Here is a 24,431-nt window from a genome sequence, read left to right as displayed (position 1 = left end):
CCAACAAAATAATTTTTATTATAAAACCCAAAAATCTAGTAAAATAATATATAACCCTACACCTAAACTCACCATTATTCCAGCATACTTACTATGATTCCACAGGGTATTATCTCAGGTATGAGAGTGCAGAGCAAGCTGGAAAAATGCAACGTTTAAGCGCCTGCGGTGAAATGTCTGACGCCCTTTGGTGGTGACGTCCCCTTCGCTTCCTTTACCATCCCAGCATTCCCCTATTCTCTCCAGGATCCACTTCTATAGCCAGGACTGATGAGAAAACGCTTCTACAGCGTGAATACATAGAGGGGTTAAACGGCAGATCCGTTTGGACCTGAGCCAGCAGCTCCAGTGACAACGTGAGTGCTCGACAACGGAAAGTGTGATTATATTTTCATTTTCAATTTTTTACGGCCAATTAATTTGGCAATTGACGCTTCGCTGGGCGTCTGCGCCAGGCCAGATATACCGACATATATACATAGTATATCCGGGTACATTGGAGTATATATATAAATACAAATTGAGTTGTGTTGGAGAGGAATAAGAAAAGTCTATTATAGTCTCAGGATGGGTTGCCTGCCAGCTATTTTGACGCTGCATTGTCTGGCCATCCTTGGCATCCATTGTTTGGGGGCGTGGCAGCTGCCTGTAATCCCTACCGGCTCCTGCTGCTACTCCTACTCCTAAAGGACATGCAATTTGCATTGAAATTGTTTTTCGAAATTAGAAAAGTCAGTCAGGTGAATGTGAGTGCAGGATGAGGAGCAATAAAACGATGATTTAACCATCATCAACTCTGGGGTGGGGAAAATCGAGAAAAGTGAGACTTTCAATGAGGAGGAGATGGGAGTTTGGCCTGTGGGAGGTTTGAGGTCTATTTCTAGGTGTAGAAGGGATCTTTTCCAACAAAAAACACCGATTCTTAATGCTTGTTTGCATTGCTTGCAAGGATTTTAATAAGAAATATATAATATAAAAAAAGTTACAAGAGTATTCAACATTTGGCTAATATAAATTGATTTAAATTCGAAGGACTTAAACTAGGATTCGTTGTGGGGTTTCTCAGAGGGGTCCAATTGTTACACTCAGTCTGTCGATCTGCTATTAAGTTCAGTTCAGTTCTCCTGGACGATGACCACATCCTGCATCTGTATATTCGGCAGCTGCAGCAGCTCCTGTTCGTTGTCAATGGGTCGGTCGAGGGGATAACCCAAAGGACGCACATCTCGCAGAGAGGCACGGCCAATGCCCATGTCAATCTCCGGCTCGATCTCCTGCTCCTGCTGCTCCAGCACAGGCGAGACAATCACCAGGACTTGCATAGGCAGACCCTCGGGACGACCGCGTGGAAGTAACAAATGCTGGGGGAAGCCTCCGTTCTCGCCTACCAAATCCTGCACCAGCTCCTGCTGTCCCTTGTTGCCCAGCTGCAGCATCACCCGGCGGTAAATCTCACCCAAAGGAGTGACATCGCGAGTTGTCCAGGGAATGTCAACGGACCTCTGCTGGATGCGGTTGCGACCTGTTTGCAGCTGCACATTGATGGCGTCCAGCAGCACAAAGTCGCGGCGGCGCTGCTCTAGGGAAACTCCTTGCCTGCCCTGCTGATCTTCAGCGGGTCCCAAGAGCACACGGACAATGGCATCCTGATCGCGGTCCGAGGTAATGTCCATGTCAATGGTGAAGGGCTTGTTGTTGAGGCGGCGCTGGCGACCCACAACCACCTGCTGGACTTGTTGGTCCTGCTCCACCAGATTGCTGAGATCCAGGTCGTGCTCCTCGATGCGTGTGCGCAGTTTGTCCACGCGCACATCATTGATGGTCACACCACGCATCTGGAGCTGCTCCTGGCGGTAGCCTCCGAGCATCTGCTCCCGCTGCTGATCAACGATCCTCACAATCCGGCGAAGGGTGTGCTGCACCACTGGATCGCTGAGACGGATGCCCAGGCCAGAGCGGTCGATTTGCTGGCTATTATCCTGGACTACTTGACGGACGATGTTCAGAATGCCCACTTGGCCAAGGCGACCCAGTAGGACGTCGGCCATTCGGGACTCCAGTCGGCGCTGCTCTTCCATTTCTCCGCGCTGAGAGCTGATGCTTATCCGGTTCACCACCTGGCCAATCACCTCCTGGAGGCGTTGCTCGATCTCGCCGATCTGCTGAAGGATCTCCCTGTTGCGCATGGAGTCCACGCGGATCTGGTTCAAGCGAAGGCCGTATCTCTCGGACTGCGTCTGGCGGGGATTGTTGAGCCACGGCAGCTGCTGGTTGGTCATCTGGCCCTGGGAGATGGCCTCTTGGTTAAGGCGGGCCACCAGCTGGCGGAGATTGTGCAGGAGGATTTCGCTGCGACGGGTGTTCTCGCGACGTAGATTAGAGATACTGCGGCGGCTTCGTGTTCCCCGAACCTCATCCTCGTCGTCATTGTCATCGTCATCATCGTTGTCATTCTGCATCTTCTCCAGACGCTGCTGGCGGTTCCTCTTCAGCATCTCCAGGATCTCCTCGTCGGTCATCAGCTGAAGGCGCTTTTCGCCGCGGATAAGCTTCAGGATATCCTCATCTTGGATGAGGCGTTCTCCTAGCACACGGCGACCCTCACCAATGGAGCCAACTCTGCGGGGAATGATCCTCTGCTGCTGCTGCTGCTGCTGCGATATGTCCTGGTTCAGGCGACGGCGGTTTACATGCACCAGGCGCTCATCGTCGCGGCTCACGCTCTCCAGTTGATCGGCATAGCTGCCCTGCTCCTGCTGGCCTACGATGCGACGTCCCTGCTCGCGCTCCTTCTTATTATCATCCAGGCGCTGGCGTTGGCGCCAGATCTGCCAGTCATTCTGACGCACATCTTCCTCTTGGCCAACGCGACGTCCCTGCTCGCGCTCCTCTTCATTTTGGTCCAGGCGCTGGCGTTGCCTCGTCATCTGCCAGTCATTCTGACGCACATCCTCCTGCTGGCCAACGCGACGTCCTTCACTGATGCGATCTCCCCTCATCATGCCCATGTAACGCTGGCGTCCCCATGGCTGATCCTCCTGGATGGTGTTCATCCGACGGCGGCCCACATGAACCAGGCGGTCGCTGTTTACGTTAACAGTGGGCAGCTCCTGAACTCCTCCCATGCGGATTCCTCCTTGGCTGTTTCCACGCTCCAGCTGCACGCGACCCATGCGGACATCATCATCGTTCTCTTGGTTTATGTCCTCGCGCTGTCCCTCCTGCAGGCGGCGACGGTTGACCCGCAGAAGATTCCGAGTTCCGCCAGTGCGGAGACCTCCCTGGACACGTCCCAAGCGGATATTGTCATCATCGTCATCGTTGTCGTCGTCATCATTATCATCATCCCGTCGGAGGATTTGCTGGAAGCGCTCCCTCTGGTTAACCTGGCTCTGTCCCTGCAGATCCTCCTGCTGACGGCGGCGGTTCACGCTGAGCAGGCGGCCAGAGTCCTCACCCTGTCCCAGTTCCCTTTCCCTGTTGTTCCATTCGCGATTACGGCCGATCCACTGATCCTCCTCCTCCCTATTGATCCTTTGGTCGCGCTCCAGCACATTGCGGATTTCATCTTCCTGAGAGTCCTGGGAATCCTGCTCCAGCAGAGCCATTTCTTGGATGAGATTCTGGACAAAGTTGCGCAAAGCAATATCGTCCGTCAGCAGAGAGGTGCCCTCAATTTGTCCCTGATTCTCGGCGCGGATAACCACACGGTTCTTGCCCAGAATGTTTTGGCGATTCTGCTGCCTCATCAAAGCCATCTGCATGTGGATCTCCCGCCAGGGCATCAGGATGTTCATCATGGGATTCATGCGCTGGCGCTGGCGCAGACCTATGATGTCCATGAGCGAAGGCCGCTGGGTTTGCTCTCTTTGGACGCCTCGAACTTGCTCAATCACATCCCCATCCAAGTACAATTCGGGCAGCAGCTCCTGGACAGCAGGAACGACAAGGTTGCGGGTATCCTGGCGATCCCGGATGGCCAGGACCAAAGCGTTGACCAGCAGAACGGGGTTAATGTTGCGGCGCAGATAGACAACATTGCGACGCAGGGTATCAAAGTCCTGGGAGCGAACAAGCAGGCGGTAGATGCCGCGCAGCTGCTGCACATCCTCCAGGCGACCCACAGTGTACACCTCGTGCTCATCCAATAGACGTCGCTGGCGGTCCAGGTCAATGACCCGCTGCATCTCTGCATCAATGCCACCACGATACCGCTGGCTGTCCACAATCAGACCCTGATCCAGCTGAATGAGATCGTTCTGCTGCAGCGGCTGGCGAATGTTTTGCACAATGTCGAGGATGAACTTTTGAAGCTGCAGGTCCTCCAGGGACAAGCGTTCTAAGGGGGCGGAGTGGGGGAAAGGATAATTTCAGTTATTAATTACTAAATTATTTTTCTGTTGAATGAAATTTTACCAATACCCTGAACCCGCTCTGGGCTCATCGAAATCCTTCCTGCTGCCACAGCGCTGGCCGCACAGGCCACCAACAACAGAATCCAGTTCATGTTGTCCTCCTCTTTTTACACTGACTAGTATAAAGTGTCCTAGAGATGTGTAGGTGGTAGATTCTCGGGAGATTCTTCCTGGCACAATGCTAAGACACAGACCAGCAGGCAACTGCATCTTTCAGCTAGATTGCTGCGCCTTTTATACCCACACCAGCTATCATCTGGACTGCAACCCCAAGTCGATTGGGTTGAATGCCTTTTTTGCCGGGCGAAAATATGTTTATCAGGCCATAGGCTGCAAAATCCGCCTGCTCATTATGCAATTAAATTTGTTGTTGTTGTCACAGATTGTTCCCGAAATTGATGGGGGCATTGGGCCTCTTTATGGCAAACTCTGGTTGGTTGCTGTGGTTCTATCTCAATCGGTCCATTGATCCCTAAGCCAGTGCCCGATCTTCCAACTTTTGTTTGGCGCATGTGTTTGCCAGCAAATGTAATATATTTATATAATTATTTTTAACAAACAAGCTGGAAACTTTAGTATAAATTAGCTTAGAAATCGATTTATTTAACTGTAAAAAATAGCATTTATTTCATCATTCTTATTACTGATAAGAATAAGGAAGCTATGATGTGGGAATGGAAAAATTTAAATTAATGCTGATAACCATAAGAAGTCATGATGTTTTTATGTGCAAAAAATAACACCCGACTGACCTATTTCAATTGCTTATGTCTTAGCTAATTAATTATTACTAATTGCCTGATTAATAAATATTTTAAATTTGCTTAGAAATTATAACAAAGCCACAGTCATAAATAATACAAAAATGTCAAGTTCTTCTGGCTTTGGATTTGGATTTTCTAAAGTTCAAAGTTAGTTTATAAATAATAAGAAGTATTTTTAAGCTCGCTTTCTTAAATGAAAATATTTTGTAATAGAGATTAAATTTATTTTAGGGTTTTGTTAATATCTTTACTACATCCTTAAGATGCAAAATCTAGCAAATATTGCTTAGAGGTACCCATATCCACTGCAGTAAAGTAAACAGCTGCAGATTCGTACCACCAAAATGAAGGCCACGTAGCATTTGGCTGCTTCATTGTTCGCGTGAGTGAGTGATTGGCGATTGTGAAAGGATAAAGGATGGCAGGACCACTGCGTTGTACTATGCTCTGCAAGTGTTACGAAAGGAGTGTGGGTGGAGTGGGCGTGTGAGCAATGAGCGGGTGCGTCGATGCAATTTTTCTATTCACATTTAAATTGGCAATTCGTTTGTCCGTGGCTTTTGTGTTCGACAAGCGATTTTTGCTGCCTTTTTTCGGTTGTGTCTGCGCTGCGACAATTTTGCAATGTGCCTGGCATGCAACGGAAGTGAAAATCGCTACGTGGGTGGCAATAGCTTAGCTTTAACTAGGGATGAACATATATCTATCGAATTGGAAAAGTTATCTAAGAAAACAATGTTATTTTAAATGTTTAAGGTTTCAAAGAACCCGCAGAAAAATCGGATTACTTCAAATTAAATTAAATGGTATTTAAAAGTAAATAAATATTAAAATATATTTATAGACACTTATTTCTTGGTTTTATTAAAAATATTTTGAGACGTGGTTAGAAAACGTATTTCACATTTTTTTAAATAAGAATTTTACGCAATAACTAGAAATTAAAATATAAGTTTTCAAACATTTTCATCTTTAATATTGTAAATATTTTTAGGTTTTCTATTTAAATATTATACTTTAAAATATGGCTTAATATAGGTACAAAATACTAGTTCTTTGCTTACACTCAGAGCCTTATTTTTGCCATCTCTAACCTCGCCAAAATCTAAGCACCATCACTTCTATGTTTCTGTCTTTTCTAATGTAATTGCAATTGTTTGCCAGCTCCGGCCGGGCATTCAACATTTAGCTCTCGTCTCCGGCCAAAAAATGACCCGTAAAAAAGCGGCTTTGATTTGCCTCTGCTGCACTTTACTTGGCTTTTTGCCACTGGACATTTTTATGCATGCCAAGCGCATTTGTGCGGCATTAATTGCTTCTTTATGCCAATCGGCCCTTGCTGCATGTTCAGCAATTATGCAGCAACAATTTCGCATTAATTGCTCCTTTGTGCCGCAGACGGGGACGCACTTTTTGCGACACTGTAAGCGCAGTAAAAAAAAAAAACATTCCGGCATTGTGCATTTACGGCGTCCTGCTGCTCGTTTTAATTGCTCCCGTCGCAGGACATTTGCTGGAATGCGCTTTATGTGCATAGTAATGCCATGGCCGATTTGTTGCATGGCTTTTGCATTCAGGTTTACTCGCCCATTTCGGTTGCTCTCCTCAATGTAGCTTCACTTTTTTCGGCTGCAGTATATCAATATGAATAATTTACTGGTGCATACATATGCTAAATGCAGTTCCCTGACCGTTGCTCCCAATTTGGCTGTTTCCAAGCGATCGAGGTAATCTCCCGGGTTTTCAGGCTATCAAAATAAGGCCAGGCAGTTGAGCCTATAGGCTATAGCCCCCTTATCAAGGGTCGCAATTCACCTCTTGAAATGCAGTGAATGCTGCTTTGGGTGGCCAATTAAGTGTCATAAAGGAATGTTTATGTACTAAGTTATGTCTTAGATGTATTTGGTATTCATTTTGAAACAAAAATACATAGAATCATAATTAGCTAGCCACAAAAATATATTATAGAATTTGCCATATGATTTGAATTATTAATAATTAAAATAAATTCTTATATCCTTCTAAGGAAATTATAATCTATATTCTATAGTTCTTTAATATATTATCATCTTGAAAAACACTCAAATTCTTAACTCAAATATAGCTCTAAAAGGTATTGTTCTGCATTAAAATTAACATTACATTAAACTTGAAGTCTTCGATATGATTCTCTAGCATTTAACACGCATTTCGGCACAGCTTTCCCTCTCCAAAGGACACTGTGTGATAAGCTCTTGAGTATTGAAAATACATCCTTGTCTCCAGACTCGAGTGCCAGTTGTCCTTGTTCTTCCTGCGATTCCTGAGCCAAGTCAAGACAAAGTGGTGGATGTTTCTGGCTTCGTGGCGGGCTTTGGGTTTTGGGCTTGCCATTCGTTTTTGGTTTCGTTTTCGTTCTTGGCTTTGTAGCCGCTCGGCGCTTTGACTTAAATGCGATTTAATGCCTTTTTTGTTTGTCTTCCATGCGTCGGATATCCGTTCGACGAGCTTTGGGCGTGATAAACCGCAGCATCCTCCCCTCTGTCACCAGCAGCCACACCACCCCACGCTCTCCTCTTGGGCGGCTAATTTGCTCGGCGTTGTTTTTTATGTCTCAACTTCGCCTTGGCGTCTTAATCTTATATCCTTTTTGGCTTTTTCCTTCTTTTTCGGCTGGCTTGGCATTAAAAAAAATGAAGCGTCCTTTGTTGCGCTGATAAAAGTGCTTACAAATGCTTAAAAAATTAAAATTTATTACACGCGATTAAGTTGGGTGCCTTGGCCTCGGGTCCCTGCCTAAAAAAAATAATCTAAAAAATGCAAATGGAATGTCATCGCTTTGGCGGTTCAACATATTTCCGGGCATAACTTTTTTTCTTGTGGACATTGGCCAATTGATTCATGGCCACACAATATCCTTTGCGTAATGGGCTCTTTCGCTCTCTGGGCCACCTTAAACAGTCGCCAGTCAGCAGCAGTCAGCAAAATGAAATGGAATGTGCCCGGGAATGAAAGAAAAAGTACAGCAAATAAATATAAATATAGTAATAATGAAGCATTGGGCCAAAAAGAAGAAGAAAGGCCAAAGTCTGCTGCCAAAAGAAAATATTTCTTTTTATCACAACGGATGTGAGTGTGCCAGGACTGAAATAGCAAAGGATGGGAGGAAGGGCAGGAGCAGGAGTCGTGTGCTGGAAGTGTTGATAGAGTCAAGGGGTGTGGGGGTGACCTCCGCCAGCATCTAGCATCCTGCCAAAATAAAACAAAAAAATTCCTTGCATTGAGTAGTGTTTTCAGGGTTTCGTTTGCTGAAAAGAAGGGAAAACCTTCGACTGTCTTATTGTCACAGGGAAAAAATTTTATTTTATTTTGATATAGTCTAAAAATTATCTGATATAAAACAGGATAATTTAATAGTTCTTTGGATATTTCTTTGAAAATAAAATGCAGTCTTAAATTATATCGAAATAATTCTAATTAATGTTAAAGAAGACTATAACAAATAAGATTGCAAAACTTTAGAATTATTTAAAAAGCTGTAATTCAACATTAAAGCTTTACAATTTTGTATGAGTAATAATTTACACCCTTTTCTTATTTTTAAATATTTTTTTAAATAAACAAAATCGTATTTTAACAGCTGTAATCCTTATTGAGTTGATTATCTACATTTGAAACTAGTAATTATTTCTCGTTTTGATTAAAGGGTATCTAATCTTCAGCTATTTCTTATTTTCTTAAAGTCAATATCCTATTTCTTTCTGTGTTCTTTTGTCACCGCGATACTAGCGCTTCCTTTCAACATTCCCCTTCAACACTACCCCCTCTCTACTTCACCGACTTCCGCCACACAAAGCAAATCAAACAAACTTTTATTTCACACGTTTTCGCTCTGCTATTTTTCCCCCTCACCGACTCCGCTTTCAATGTTTTTATTTGTCTTGAAACAAGTGAGTGAAGCTAGATGATGATGAGATCAGGGGTCGGGCGGTCGGTGGTTGCACGTGCTACGCGTGTCTGTTAGTTTTGATAGCCCGTTGACTTCGCTCCTGGAACGCATCCAAGCAGTTGACCCGTTAAATTTTTAGATAATTGCAGCAACAGGGTCCAAAGTTTTGATATATTCCCAAGGGATGGGTTTAACTTATTAAATTATAAAAATTAAAGAAGAAAGTTTGTGGTGAACGCGGTAAGAGAGATGATTTTGGGGAAATTTTTATGATGAAGTCCTTTTTTTTAACTCCAACAGATTCCATTGTAGTTTTTATTGAACCGTTTTTAAATTTTAGGTAAGGAATATAATAAATATCTTTAAAAAGAATGTCCAAAAGAATGCTACAAAAATGTACACAGTGAAATTTACAATAAATTTTGTGCTTTAAAATTTTGGTTTGCATATTTTAAGAAGCATTTTAAAGTCTTAAAAACAACTCTATTGATTTTAGGAGAATACTTACCCATATAACTTTGGTAATTATAAATATAAGAATTAATAACAACTAATCAAAAACAATTCCAAACTCTTTTATTAAATTAAGTTAATTACCTGTATATAAAACAAAAAACACACCAAAAAGGGCTCTCTATTGGATTAAGTCCTTTAAAAACCAATTTCATTCAATTACCGCTCTGTGATCTCTAAAAGAAGATCTCGTTTTGGTAATTTGTAAGTTCCCACAGTCGACCAAATTTCGGGGGATTGCTCTCTTGGGGGTGGCTCTTCGCTGCCTTTACAATTTCATTGGACAAATATTGTTGTAGCATTTCACAGAGTTTCGCACAAGTGATTTGGCCAGAATGGAAGCTGCCCCTCAGCCCGCCGGCTTCTTTGTCTGTGTGGAGGTGAGGTCAAATGCAAACATTAAATGCTTATTCAAGTTCGAGTCTGGGACTGGTTTCGGGTGGACCTGTGACTAGGGCCAGGACACTATAAAAACGACCTTGCGGGCAACAAAAGGCGGCACAGACACCACCCCATAAGTCCTGGATGTGCGTGTGTTCTGCCAGACCATAAACACTAGAAAAAAAATACAGGTTATAAATAACAACTTTAACTTGAACTTAACTTAAAACTTAATTAAATTAAAAGTTAAATAAAACATTATACAAAGTAGATTAGACAATATATATTTTCTTTGAAGTCTTTAAAAATGTTTCTTGAAACTATTTGTAAAAAGGAACATTATTTTTCTACAGCTTTACAAGAAAGAAAAGGATTATAGAAATTTAATGAATATAGTAGATTGACATTTTAAGGTTAATAATAAATTATTTCCATTTTTCCAGGTCCTTGAAATTACTTTCTTATTTTTTGTCAGTGAAACTGTGAACAGAAAAGTGGAAAGTGGGCTTTGGATGCTGAGTGTGGCGCTACCTCCTCGGCACTTGGCGCTTCTTATCAGCAGTTTCGTTGGCTGCAGCGTGGCATTTGTGTGACTTTTATGTGCGGCTTTTCAGCTGGTTACGATGCTGTCGCGATTGCTCTGTCCCGCCCCCATCCTACCATCCAGCCACCCAAACACTCCCCCTTACCATTTCCCATTCTCTTGCCCTTATAGTGGTGGGTTGCTGCTTTTGTTTTGCCGTTAGACAAAAAAGTGTCAATTGTTTTTGGTCTGAGAATTATTGACACGCCTCAGTGGTAACCTATTCACAGTCGGTCGCCCAAACAAGTGGGCGTGAAGGAATCCCATTAAGGAGTATGGCCACCCTCCGATCCTGGCCATCTATCCAACAGATTCACCCTCGCGGCGTGTCGGCAATTTAAACTAATAATCAACGCATCAGCAAACATTGTCGTTATTATTCAGAAGCCTGTGGCGCTTGGCAGTGACTCCTGACAGATTGCGAGCTGTGATTTTCGCTCACGTTTCCAGGATGATGTTGAACTAATGTAGCCATCCATCACATATACCAAGTCACGTATTCATTTATGTGCTTAATGCCCGTGTGCTGTTTAAAAATCGTTTATTTTCTTACAGTTTTTTTTTGTTTTTCAATTAATTTTCGCTCATTTATCACATTAAAATATATAGTTTTACAATCATATACATATTACACAAAAGTGGACATTGCCTTAACAAATCTAGTGTACTAAAGACTTGAAAAGCATTAATTTTGGGTTCCTGGATATCTCATTCATTCAATAACAACTATTGGGAATTAATCAATTGATGGGAAAAACATTTGGAATGTGCTTAAAGTTAAATTAATTCAAATTAAATTAATTCAAATAATTGAAATAAGCGAGGACTCTTAACTAACTTTACCTAATTAAATAACAATAAATTTTATTAAACTAATTGAAAGTTTAAATTTAATCGAAACGGAAATACAGCCTAAAGAGAAACAAAATGACAGAATCGAAATCATATTTTGTAAGTCTTGGAAATTTTTAAAAATATCTATAAGAAAATCAATCTATAAAATATAAAAGTACTTATTCTTAGAAAATAGTTTAGCAAGCTTGATTTATAACTTAACCTTTCTTATAAAAAATAAGAATAATCAAAGTTTTGAATGCAAAAAGTACCCTTAAGCTTATAACTCGGTAGTTACAGGTCACTAAAATATCTAAAAAATAAAATTTTCGCTTTTATTTTGAAATTAGTTTTCTAAATAAAAAATAACCTTATTATAACAAGATGCATAACGCCATTTAAAATAAAAATACATGTGCATACTCTAGATGCCTAAGAATATAGAAAAAATTATTTTAATAGATTTTTTGTTTAGTTTTAACCAATTTAAATACTTAAAACTCGCCTAGCGTTACTCATCTTGTTATTGTAAGGTCCTTGGTCATACCAAGTGCCTCCTTAACTAAACTCAAATCATAATCCAAATCCAAACCAAAAGACACGCTCAGATATTCAACTAACACTAGACTCTAACATTAGGATCTCTATTTTCGGGGCGGGGTGATCAAGTGACCAATTACCGGAGGGATCCGTTTTTGAATCCAAATCCGAATCATCCTACACCGCGTGCTCAGCGGCGGTGCCGGCGCCGAAGCGCAATGGAGTCGGTCAAATGATGTTCGGCGGCGTTCCCACTGCCGGATTTGGATTCGGCGAGGACTTGGACGACTTGACGCAGCCGTAGGAGGAGATGCCAGTGCCGCTACTGCTGGGCGGAGAGGGCGGTGTGTCCGGACTGATCAGTGGGAGGTAGCGCCATGGATGGTAAATGCTGCCGGCATACATGGCCTGGAGGCGGGCCTGCAAGTCGAGGGCCAGCGTGGGATCCAGCGGGTAATGCGCCAGGCCGGGAAAGGCATTGGGCAGACGGGGCAGGGACAGTTCCAGCGGCGATCCAAAGCCATACTTGGCGCTCAGCGTGGCAGCGGCCAGGTGGACGTGATGCGGGTGTGGGTGGGCATGTGGATGGTGCGGGTGCTGTGGGTGATGGTGGGCATGTGCATGGTGTCCATGCAGGTGCGTCATTGTCTGACCCAGAGGAGAAAGCTGCGGCTGCATGTCCTTTGGCGTGGAGGAGCCACCCGATCCAGAGCTGCCGGGGTGAGTGGTACCAGCTCCTCCGCTTCCCGCCGCGCCACCATTGGCTGCTCCTCCCGGCACCGGTGACTTGTTCAGCGTCTTGGGTTTGCGACGTGGCCGGTACTTGTAGTCGGGATGTTCTTTCATGTGCAGGGCGCTGTAAATTGAACAAATGTTGGAATACCGATCAAAAGATCGAACGAGTTAGCGATGATATCATAAACTTTAAGGCACAGAGAGAAATAATGAGGTGGAAAGGGGTTTTAAATTGATTTTATTGTGTAGAAAAGGAAAAGGAAAAATCCGAAAAATATATAATTTGTATTTTTCTTATATCAAAATTTATATATTCAATCTAATATTTTCCCTATTACTTTCTTAGATCAAAGCTTCAATATTAAATATATCTTTTAAATATTTATCTCTCTAACAATTTTCTGTTTGTGCCTCAGATCATAAACTCCAGGGGAATCGGAACCCTTCCCTATAAATATGTACATATAGATACAAAATGCACAAGATTACTTGGTCTTTATGTATTTAGCAAAGAACTCAGTCCAACTCCCACTCCAACTTCGATTCCCTTTCCATTTTTAGAGTCCGAATCCGATTCCGATTCCGTTTCTCAGCTGCAACAATGCGCAATTGTTGACATTTGTTTGACAAAACGATAAAACCTGATAAAAAGGTGTGTGTTTTTGTGTCTTCTGCTCTTGTTTTACTTTCGCCTTTCTTTATTTGGCTTTCCTTTCTTTGGTCAGTTATGTCTGCGTTATCGCAAGACCCGAAAAAAATACAAAATAAAAAAATATTGTTTTCGTTATCATCGCGCATTGGCAAATATTTAAACAAAATTCGTGGTTCTTTTCACTCGATATGCTCGCTTGAAAACCCCGAATAGCCATTAGTTTAAGCCCCCTCAGACGGGCCTTGCCTCATTTATAAATGTCATAAAATGTACATAAAATAAAATTTCACATTTTGCTTTTGGCAGGCCAATCCAATCAATAAAAGGATTATGACAGTGCAAACACAGAGGTTCGTCATCGTCAAAGAAACCACTATCGTAGGAGCACAAGAAGAAGGTTACCTATTTATTTTGTAAAACAACGAGAGTTAATATACTCTAAATGCACGTAAGTTAATTTGTTATGATTTTTAAATTTATTAGAATTAATACAAAGTGTCTCTATGATTTCTTCATTTAATTTAGATAGTCTTTGCCAGGCATTAATACTTCTTGTAATTTTATTTAAGATCTTGAAGACCTTGCCCTTCAACATAGTTTCATCCCTTAGAAATTTTCTATATTCTTTGGTTTTATAAAACATTTTATTCCTAATTAAAACCCCCTTAGCAAGGCTTTAACTCCTTCTATAGAGCATTTTCCAAAAAGGTAAATAAAGTAACGAAGAATGCTAAATGAATGAAGCATTTCATGCAATGTGTTGTTGCCACTCTCTTTTGTTTGACAACTTCAATTGAAATGTTTACCCAAGATATGCCAATGCCAATGGAATTCTGACTAAGCAGAGCGGACACAATCCTCGACTCTGGAGCTCCACAATGCACCCAGGAGCTCCTCACAATGTGAGCCTTTGTCTTAGCTAATCGATCAAATTTTGTGGCCAGACAGCAATGAGAGAGGGACTGAGCGAATGAGCTGCCAACTGGGAAAAGCTGTAACTGAAACCTAGCTAGAATTTCCCAACCATTTACCACCTAAGCTTGGGAATTTAATTACACGGAGAGAAACTATTATTATTATTTGATAGAAAAGGTCTATTTAGATCTAATTAATTAATTTCCCTCTAATATTAATAATAATAATAATTAACCTGCCAGCTTGACCTTTTCTAAAACTTGATTAAAATCATATTCCTTCCATTTTTCCCTCTCTGTATTGTGGAGGAGACCCCCAGTGAGCAGTACTTACCGCAATCGCTTTGCCTCGTCAATGAATGGACGCTTCTGCCCTTCGGTGAGCAATTTCCACTCGGCGCCCAGCCGCTTTGATATTTCGGAATTGTGCATTTTGGGATTGTCCTGGGCCATTTTGCGACGCTGTCCCCGCGACCAGACCATGAAAGCGTTCATGGGCCGCTTGATGTGGTCATGGCTGTGGTGGGATCCATTGGCACTGGCACTCGAGTTGCCATTGCCGTTGGAGCTCGCATGATGATGGTGGTGCATTTTGGGCGCCACTGGCGTGGATGTAGCGGAGGGCACGGCGAGGTCAGTTGGCGGCGGTGGCGGTGGGGTTGTGGAGTTACCCGTGGCCACGCCCACACCCACACCCATGCTCATGCCCATGCCCAGACCCAGGCCCAAACTGATGCCGGGCAACTGCGGTGAAAGGCTGCTGCTGTGGCTGTGATTGCTGCTCCCGCTGCTGGTGTAGCCATTGCTGTGGCTGTGGCTGCGATGAAGGAGCGCGGAGATGCTCGTCATGATGCTGCCAAGGGGATGCCAATGGGGGCTCCAATGGGACTCTGACAGAGTGCAGGTGGTAATTATCAGGTGGTACTGCTGCTGCTGCTGCTGCTGCTCCTCGAGCCCTGAAATGCCAACGGAAATGGTATTCAATAGATATGCCTTGTTAGCTTGGGGACCCCAGCCTGCTGCTCGATGAGTCATTTAGCCATTTGATTGGTGCGCGAAAAAGCACAATGCTTCTCCTTTTTACTCCTTTTAATTCTTGTTAAAAGGGGGCTCAAGCGGGGTTTTATTTTTATGACTCTAAGGTGTAAATATTTATCTGTGTTTTTGATAAGCGATTTAAGCAAAAATTTGACTTTCAGTTTTGGGGGATTTCCCGTGATATCCTGACTTTGGTAAAAAGTTGTATTTGGTATTTTGTGTTTTATGTTGAATTTGTCTTTTTTATAAGTTTTAAACATTTTTTAATAGTTTCAGTATTTAAGAAACCGCTCTTAAGTGAACAATATTTAGAAAATTAAAGGAACACAATTTTATAGTAAAGAAGTCATGACTCTTTAACTTGTATTCATTAATTTACGATTTTTCCCGTTTACTGGTATTCATATTCCAATTATTGGTTTTAAAAAACACCTATTTGATTTTTAGGTTTATTATTTAATATCCAATTAAGAAAATAAATTCGGATTAACTTAAGTAAAATAATAAATTTAAAATATTCGAATCGACTTCAGCGGATATGAAATATTTTTGCTTATTTCCAAACACTTTTTGCCATATCAAAATATTTAAATCCATTTCAATTCATGCTAAATATTTACATTTTGTTTTAATATTTAAATATTCAAAAGTAATCCTGGTAAATTCGGATTAACGGATTAAGTATATTTTAAAATATTTGATTACACTTTATCTTTTATCAAATATTTTCGCTTATTTTGAAATCACCTTTTGCTAAATCAAAATATTCAAATTCATTTTATTTACGCTCAGTTAATTCATAAGTAATCCTGGTAAATCCCAACTCACTGACTTTATTTTAAATTCATAAAAGAACCAAACTCACCTTGCTTAAGAATTAATTTCCTTTTAAATACAGGTTCTATTTGTATTCCCTTTGATACATTTCACTCAATTAACAATTAAAATCCGCTTTTATTTTTTATAAGCGATCGTTGGTCTCATTATAATATTAATAAATCACGGATCAGTACTATTTTTAACACCATATATTATATGATCTTAATTGATCTTTCTAAATACACAAATGCACAGCTGTGAGTTTTTAGAATATATATTATATTATATTCAAGAGCTATCAACTTTATCGCCGAACGTGGCAGGTATTATTTGACCGTTAGACCAGCGCAACGCGTCCGTTTCGAGTGCGCGACAGTTTGGATTTGAAAACACATTCTGTGGCATTCGAAAACTTGCGACAAAAACGGCAAACAAACCCGTACAAAAAAGGGCAAGAAGCAGCAGAGGTGTGCGTGTGTGAGCGGGTGTGTGTGTCATTGTAGTGGTTGCTTGCTCGGTTGGTTGCTGCTGCTGCCTGCTGCCGCAAGAAGGACCGAGTGCGACAGAGAGAGCCTGTGCTGTGGAGGGTGCAAGCGAGATGGCGGGCAAGAGAGAGAGAGAGAGAGAGAGAGCACACGCTTTGTAGAGTTTTTTTACGGCTCCTTTGGAGGACGCGTCAACGTGGCGGCTGAGTGATATGAATTTCGCTGCTGCTGCTGCTTTGTATCTGAGTATCTTTGTATCTGCATTTTGTATCTTGTTGACAATCGCCTTGTGTTGGTTCTCCTCGTTCTCGGTGTGTGTGTGAGTGTGTGTTTGCTCACTTGTTTGCCGAACGTTGTTCATTTTGCTCTCCGCGATCTGATAATATCTCTATTGCTTAAAAATACTTATTATGTATCTTGTCCCAAAAGGGTATTCTATTATCTTTGATCACTTAAATGCATGCACTAAAAAGATATATTTATTTGGATTTTTAAATATATATTATGTTATTTTTTGCGAGAAATCTTATCTTAAAATTTTATTAGCAGAAGATGATTCTTTTCAAGTTAAATGTAATAAAAACTATAGAGTTTACATTAACGAAAACTGATACAAAGATTACATTACTTCATGGTAAATCGATTTGATTGTTTATCTTTCATTTACCCCAAACCATGTACTTGTTTGCTTCCGTAATCGATCGATAGCTGATTGGTTTTGTTTGCCAGAAACATTCCGGTGAGGTAAGGTTGCTGGTACCTCTTTGTTATCGAGTCGCTCAATTGGTCTCCTTGTCTGCCATACAGGAAATTCCTCATCCTAATATCGATTTCTGTAAAATTACATCTAGAAATAACCAATCAGTCTTGATCCCTTAAAATAACAAACCTTATTCGACTTGCTAATATTTCTTATAAATGACCCTCTTTATCATTGCCGCTTTCCTGTTGGAAAGGGTTGACCCTATTCGAGTTTATAGCGTAGAGTAAATAAAAAAAAAAAAAACAACTATGTAATAATCTGGGGGTCACACCGTCAAGTCGATCTGTTTAACGGTGCAGGCGTAATCAATTTTCAGTTGAAAATATTTAGGAATTATCTTTGCTTATTGTATAGAATTCTTTCAGTGTTTGATAGAAAAATTCGCAGAATAATTATTGTATTTACATAGTTGAATTTTTTTTATATATCTATGTACCTTATGACGAATCGTTTGAATTTTTTAGAATAGAAGGAATAAGAACCAAACGAATAAGGTTATCAATTAAAGTTGAATTCAAACAACAAATACTTTGATTGGTTTTTGTTATTAACCAAAATAGCTTTTATAATTTTAATTAGCTTCTTAAATAGTAATAAATGCATTCTCTGATTATGTTACATTTATGACCTTTGCTTGAACAATTTAATGAAATTTTTAAAAAACAACTGTTGGCGCCATAAAAAGAATATGTTCCTACTTGTTTTAGGTTTCTGCGCAGGCGTCGCTCTCGAAAGAGTCGTAACTTTTGTAGACTTTTCCAGCCCCCTTTCCACCCACTGCGCTCTCCACGTCAAGCAAAACAAATGCTAAATAGGAAACGCATTTAGCGGCTACAACAACTGTCTTCCCCATTTTTCCCCCTTACAATAATAAAAATGGCAGCGCTCCAAAAGAGAGTATGTATGTGTGTGTGTGAACCCCCCACCCCCTAGCCCCAACTCTCCACCCCCAGCCACCCCCTCACACCGTCGTGTCTGCGCGCATGTCGATGTCGGGCTTTTTGGACCAATGGCGTAGACAATGCCCAAGGATTTAAGGGCGGCGGAAGGGGGGCTGCTGCTTAGAAGCGTTCTCAATGGTGACGCGTTTTTTATCGCTTTTTGTTTTGCATGCGAATTGAATGCATTTTATTGGCCGAAAGCCAGAACAGACGGGGCCAAAACAAAAGGCGTCAGCAACTGGTGGTCTTAAGTGCCAAGTGTTGGTCCTTGGAGAGGATACGTTTCGGAGATGCGCCTTATCATCGGCTGGCAGGGCACACTGCTCTCAGCTGGGACAGGATAGTGAGTTCGGGACCCCGACATTCCAGCATTTGTTCCCACTTAATGGACATTATGGCTGGCCTGGTCCTATTATGTGGTCAACGCCAAGCACAATGCGGCGCAGCCATGGATGGCATTAGAAATCACAGTCAGTCGGAGAACTTGGAACACATGCATACAGCTGAGGAAAAATAACTGGGTACAAATTATATTTTGTTTACAATTTAAGCTCATTTGCTTTTATATTTATTTATATTTAGGTAGGGGAAATACTACATTGAATCGATAAAGTAAATGTGTAAAAGAATTAAATGGAAGGACAAATATAATTAGTTTGTTTCTTGATTTCCCAATATAACAAGAAACTTCTTTCTGGAGTTATCTACTTATTTTGACTTTTAAAAATATTAATATTTAATATTAACTTTGGTGTTCAGCATTGCAATTTATGTTGTCCTCAAATTTGTTACTTTGTAAATTAAATTTTAGCACAAATTAAGCTAATATATGAAAATAAGCAAAATGTATTAAATATTAAATGTTCTTAGGTTCTTTTCACTATAAATTTGACCCGAAACGTATCCCCAGTAACTCTCCTTGCTGGTGTTCAACGTGTCACCGCCTCCAACGTCATAATTTTGGGTATTTTCAAAGTGAACCACCATAGACCATCGGAGGAGCATTGTTTGGCTGCGTTTAGTTGCAGTAATTTATGACAGGGATTTTAACGACAAAACGTGGCATAAAATTTTTGCATACTTGGAAACTCCCCTTTTTCCATGTCTCTTTCTCTTCTTCTATCTCTCTCTTTCTGTTAGCTCCCTCGCTTCCTTTCTATTTGGTTCGACCGCAAATGGGGAAATGCGGTCGCGCTAATCGTGATTTGTGTTTTAAATGAGGCCAAAAGGAAGGCGCGAGGTGGGTTGGTGGATGATAAGGAGGCAGATTGAGCTGGGAATATTTCAATAGTCACACAGAAATTCACCAATAGATGTTAAATTTCAAGGAATCTTTTTTATAATTGCTTAAAAGTCGGGAAGCACTCAGCTCTTAGTTTCTTTATAGCCCTGCGGAGTAATATAATTTTAGTTCTAAGCTAGTAACGCAGTGAAGGAGTCATTTCTGGCCTATAAATAGTACATAAATATGCTTGATTAGCAACAACAATATTTTAACAATATTTTAAAAATTTTATAATTGAAAAAACAAACTCAGAAAATCTTTCCAAAATGAAATCAATGCATTTTTGCCTTCAAATTCAACTTAAGTGTTTGTTCAGGTCAGGAGCTTATGTTCCCGCCCCCCGCGACTCCGAAGCGCTCCCGCTTCTTCAAAGCTCCTCAGCTCGCTCTCTCGCTCCCGCTCTTCTAGCGGATGCTTCGGCTCTGGCCGATCGTCGCATCGCTGAGCGGCCGCTCCCGCTCTCCTAGTTGTTTGATCTCTCACTCCAGCTTGTACTTTTAATTACCTTTATGATTTCGAATAAAGCGGACCAAGTCCACTCTTTTAATATTGAAAATTACCACGCCCCCCCGGCCTACTACTTCTTTTCGTTGGTGGTACATTTTTACTTGCGGTGATTTTTCTTTGGTGTTTTACGACTGCGGCGCGGGAGTGTTTTTAATAGTGCTTATCCTACGGAAGTGAAGGAAGAAATTCCCCCCCAGCCGAACATTTTGGTCCTACAGAGCCAGATTTGTGGATTTCTGGATTTCCGGATTTTATTGGATTTTGGATTTTGGATTCCGGATTTTTTCTACAACTCCGCTTCACCAGCAGTTCTCGGCGTTTCTCTGCTTCCAAGATAAGTACTCCGTATTCCGTCGCCCCCCTCGCTGCCGATCTTCAGCAGTAGTCCGAACAATTAATTTCGGTCACTCTGCTGCAAGATTAATTTTCCGTGTCGACTCCAAGAGCGAGTTTTCCTGACAACGGCAGTTGAGGAATTTTCCATTTCCTATTTTCCACTTCATAAAATTGGCAAATGGTTTCAATCCGTCTCCGTTTTAAACGTCGCCATATTCTTTTCGTCCGCTTTCCTCTACATATTGGCATTTATCCGTACATCAATGTACAAAACGGTTCCTACATGAGAACACAAATTCATACATATGTCCATACATCGGCTTACATAAAAAATATTGATTTTTATGTCGTCGCACAATAGAAAATAAAAACTCCAATAAAAAGAATTTATTAACAATCAAAATACAGTCCGCTGCCTACGAATAGCTATCCAGTGCTATAATATAAATCCATATACATACTTATATTATATTTTCTCCATATTAACATATACAAATCCATTACATACAACATTTTTAAAAAATATATAAAACAAGAAAATCAAAAAATACAATAAATAAAGAATAAAATATTGCAAAAAATTTGTAAACCAGTGTCCGTATTTTTGTGCATTTCATTGTTGCGCCTTGCATAGTTCCGCTGCCGCCGCGACATATAATTTTCTACTTACATACATATGCATACACTAGAGCTTTACATCGCCGGCAGCGTAACCCAACGAACATTAAGTTCAGAAGAAAAGTGTCAGGTGTTCCAATCCCACCATTCCGATTTAATTATTTTTTCTTTACAATTAATATATTTTTTTTTAATTAATTAATAATTAATCAATCACTTAATCACAATTACTTTTAAAGTTTTGCACTCGATTAAATATCCGCAATCGCATAATAATAATAATCTACATCCTTCCTGCATTTATTTTAAATACGAAAATAATAAAAAACTCTGCATTTCCATTCCGCAATTATTTATAAATATAAATAAATTTCGATTCTCGTCGCATTTGCTCCAATTAATATTGGCTCCACTACAAATAAATTTTCCATTCTCGTCGCATTTGCTCCAATTAATATTGATTCCACTACATATATTTTCGATTCTCGTCGCTTCTACTTCAAGTAAATTTTTTCCACTGTATTTACTTGCAATTCTGAGATTGTATATTTCCACCATCTACCATCCGAATTCTACGGCATATTCTTGCAATCCATATTTGTTTCGATTTTACCGTCTCACATTGCTACTCCTTCGATTTAGTTGACGGTACTGGGAGCAAATAATTCTACCATTCGAATTCTACAGCATATTCTTGCGAACATCCTTTATTTTGAAAATTCTGCTCAATCCAGCAGCTTCATTCACCTACTTTGTTGGTCACTCCTGCCTACTCCCTAAGGAATATAAATATGTCAGAAGGACAAAGGTCAATTCCCCTAGACGCAAGTCAGAAGAGGGAGATATCCAGAGCCAACGGCCCTCTAGACGTTGCTATGCTTGAGTTTATAGCAACTAGCAACCGTCTCATCCAATTTGAAAGCCAGATCTTTGCGGCATCCACTTCCAAGCCCAATTCATTCACATTAAAGATCCGTCTAGATCAGATCCAGTCCTTATGGGAAAAGGTTGAACGGGAGTATGAGACCGTTTCCAGAGCAGCTCTTCACGAGGGAAGTAGCGGAAATCTTCCGCTACTTCAAAATAAATACGAACACTATTATGCGGTGTACGAAAGATGTGCTTCCAAGCTGAGCGAAGACATTGACCGCGTGTCCGTCTCCAATTCACAGGCAAGAGCAGCTCCGCCACCAGAGACATTCTCGAGGGGCTGCGATCTTCCGCCATGCAATACAGGAATCTTCGACGGAGATTATCTGCGCTGGCCCACATTTCGTGATCTGTTTACGGCCATGTACGTGAACAATTCCAACTTAACTCCAGTGGAAAAGCTTTTCCACTTAAACGGCAAAACTAGCGGCGAAGCTCACGCCATCGTTACGAAGTCTCCACTGACCAATGATGGCTTCCAATCCGCGTGGTCAGCGCTTCACGATCGTTTCGAAAATAAACGCGCGTTAGTAAACAATCAACTTAAGAAATTATTTAACATGGCGTCCATTGAACGCGAATCCTCGGCAGCCTTGAAGGAGCTGCAAAATACAATCCAAAATTGTCTAGCATCGCTGAGAATTTCCGGCCTTTCTACTGAGAATTGGGATTGCCTCCTTGTCTATTTGTGCTCCACAAAACTTCCGAAGCTGACGCTTTCATTATGGGAGCAATCCATCGAACAAAAAACCGAAATTCCTACGTGGCCGGAACTTGATTCATTCCTAACAGAGCGCTATAGAACTCTGGAAGCCATAGATTCTCTCCAGCCTACTGTGACACGTTTTCGTTCATCTAAACCGATAAGTTCCAACCCATCGCCACGAGTACTACAATCCTTTAGTACGAGGATTCTACATACGTCCAAAAGATGCGATTTGTGTTCTGCAGAGAACCATCCAGTGCGTTTGTGTCCACGCTTCCTTCAGATGACGATAGTCGATCGATCATCTTATATCCAGAAAAAGCAGTTGTGCTTAAATTGCTTTGCAAGCGGTCATCCACTCCGGAATTGCACAAGCGCCCACAACTGTCTTACTTGCCACGGTCGACATCACACTTTGTTGCATCCAAGCGACTCATCTTCCAGTGTTCCGATTCCTCGTGATGACACCCGACAAATATCTCCACCTATCCAGCGGATTTCGTCGTTCTCCACACGAGTGACCAATGCCGCCGACTCCTTCAACTACTGGGTTCCATACAACGACAACAAAAGCAGACGTTCCCGAGGTATTTCATCCTACCAATGCCGAGTCTGTCAAGGGAACCATCCTCTTCGGAAGTGCCACCGTTTTCTTCGGCTTGATGCGAAGAAACGGCTCCAGGCAGTCATCGACAGGAAATACTGCGTCAACTGCTTGGCCCACCACCATTCTGGAGGATCTTGCCGTAGTAACGACCGATGCCAGTCGTGTGGACAGGATCATCACACACTTCTACATGCCGACGACCGCTCAGCGACTCCAACACTTTCTCGAGCGAAGGACTTCTGATATTTTGCTGCGTATCCTCGCAAGGGGGGGAGAATGTTCAGGTCAGGAGCTTATGTTCCCGCCCCCCGCGACTCCGAAGCGCTCCCGCTTCTTCAAAGCTCCTCAGCTCGCTCTCTCGCTCCCGCTCTTCTAGCGGATGCTTCGGCTCTGGCCGATCGTCGCATCGCTGAGCGGCCGCTCCCGCTCTCCTAGTTGTTTGATCTCTCACTCCAGCTTGTACTTTTAATTACCTTTATGATTTCGAATAAAGCGGACCAAGTCCACTCTTTTAATATTGAAAATTACCACGCCCCCCCGGCCTACTACTTCTTTTCGTTGGTGGTACATTTTTACTTGCGGTGATTTTTCTTTGGTGTTTTACGACTGCGGCGCGGGAGTGTTTTTAATAGTGCTTATCCTACGGAAGTGAAGGAAGAAATTCCCCCCCAGCCGAACAGTGTTAAAAAATAAGGATATAACACGAATAAAAACCCAGAAATTAAACATTTTTAAATTTTAACTGACAAACCTGTGTTGCCAGACATTTCCAAGTAAATTGTGGACATAAACCGCTTTATATAACAAGTACTGCTTTATGAACTGCTTTTCTGTTATACGAAACGTACCCGAAATTACTGTCACTGCTTTTTTGAACCGGTAAAATCGGAAATATAATAGCCTAGACTTCAACCAGGGCTTACAAATTTTATTTTATTTTTAAATTAATTAATTAATTTTGTTTATTTTTATTATTTTATTGTATTTAATGCTCAGCTACTGAATAAATTAAAATAAATATAAATTCATACAATCATGAGTCTAAAAGTTTATATTAAATGATTGTTTGCATTCTTCACTTAGTTATTATTTACTTCTTTATTATTGAAGTCACTATTTAAAAAGGTAAATATTTAA

The 24,431-nt window shown here is 41.4% G+C and overlaps 3 protein-coding genes across 3 annotated transcripts in view; 1 reads left to right on the top strand and 2 right to left on the bottom strand.

Moving 5' to 3' along the window:
* The window catches only part of Pex1 (peroxin 1), a 35,973-nt gene extending 22,196 nt beyond the window's left edge, over positions 1 to 13,777 (top strand). Inside the window, exon 8 of the mRNA XM_070285750.1 lies at positions 13,652 to 13,777. Coding sequence (XP_070141851.1) covers positions 13,652 to 13,762 — 111 coding nt within the window. The 3' untranslated portion in view covers positions 13,763 to 13,777. The remainder of the gene's footprint in view (positions 1 to 13,651) is intronic.
* Positions 935 to 4,612, bottom strand: Fbp1 (Fat body protein 1). Its single transcript, XM_070285928.1, has 2 exons — positions 4,417 to 4,612; positions 935 to 4,339 (listed from the first exon to the last, which is right to left on the bottom strand). Exons 1-2 carry the CDS (start codon positions 4,505 to 4,507, stop codon positions 1,116 to 1,118), a joined length of 3,315 nt encoding a protein of 1,104 aa, XP_070142029.1. The 5' UTR covers positions 4,508 to 4,612; the 3' UTR covers positions 935 to 1,115.
* Positions 11,170 to 16,466, bottom strand: Sox21a. Its single transcript, XM_017178856.3, has 3 exons — positions 16,163 to 16,466; positions 14,594 to 15,215; positions 11,170 to 12,814 (listed from the first exon to the last, which is right to left on the bottom strand). The coding sequence occupies exons 2-3, from the start codon at positions 15,106 to 15,108 to the stop codon at positions 12,187 to 12,189; spliced, it is 1,143 nt and encodes a 380-aa protein (XP_017034345.1). The 5' UTR covers positions 15,109 to 15,215; positions 16,163 to 16,466; the 3' UTR covers positions 11,170 to 12,186.
* Between the last annotated feature and the right edge of the window lie 7,965 nt (positions 16,467 to 24,431).

Source organism: Drosophila kikkawai, chromosome 3L (assembly GCF_030179895.1).
Source record: "Drosophila kikkawai strain 14028-0561.14 chromosome 3L, DkikHiC1v2, whole genome shotgun sequence".
Classification (NCBI taxonomy): Eukaryota; Metazoa; Arthropoda; class Insecta; order Diptera; family Drosophilidae; genus Drosophila; species Drosophila kikkawai.
This window is presented reverse-complemented; position numbering and strand designations above follow the sequence as displayed.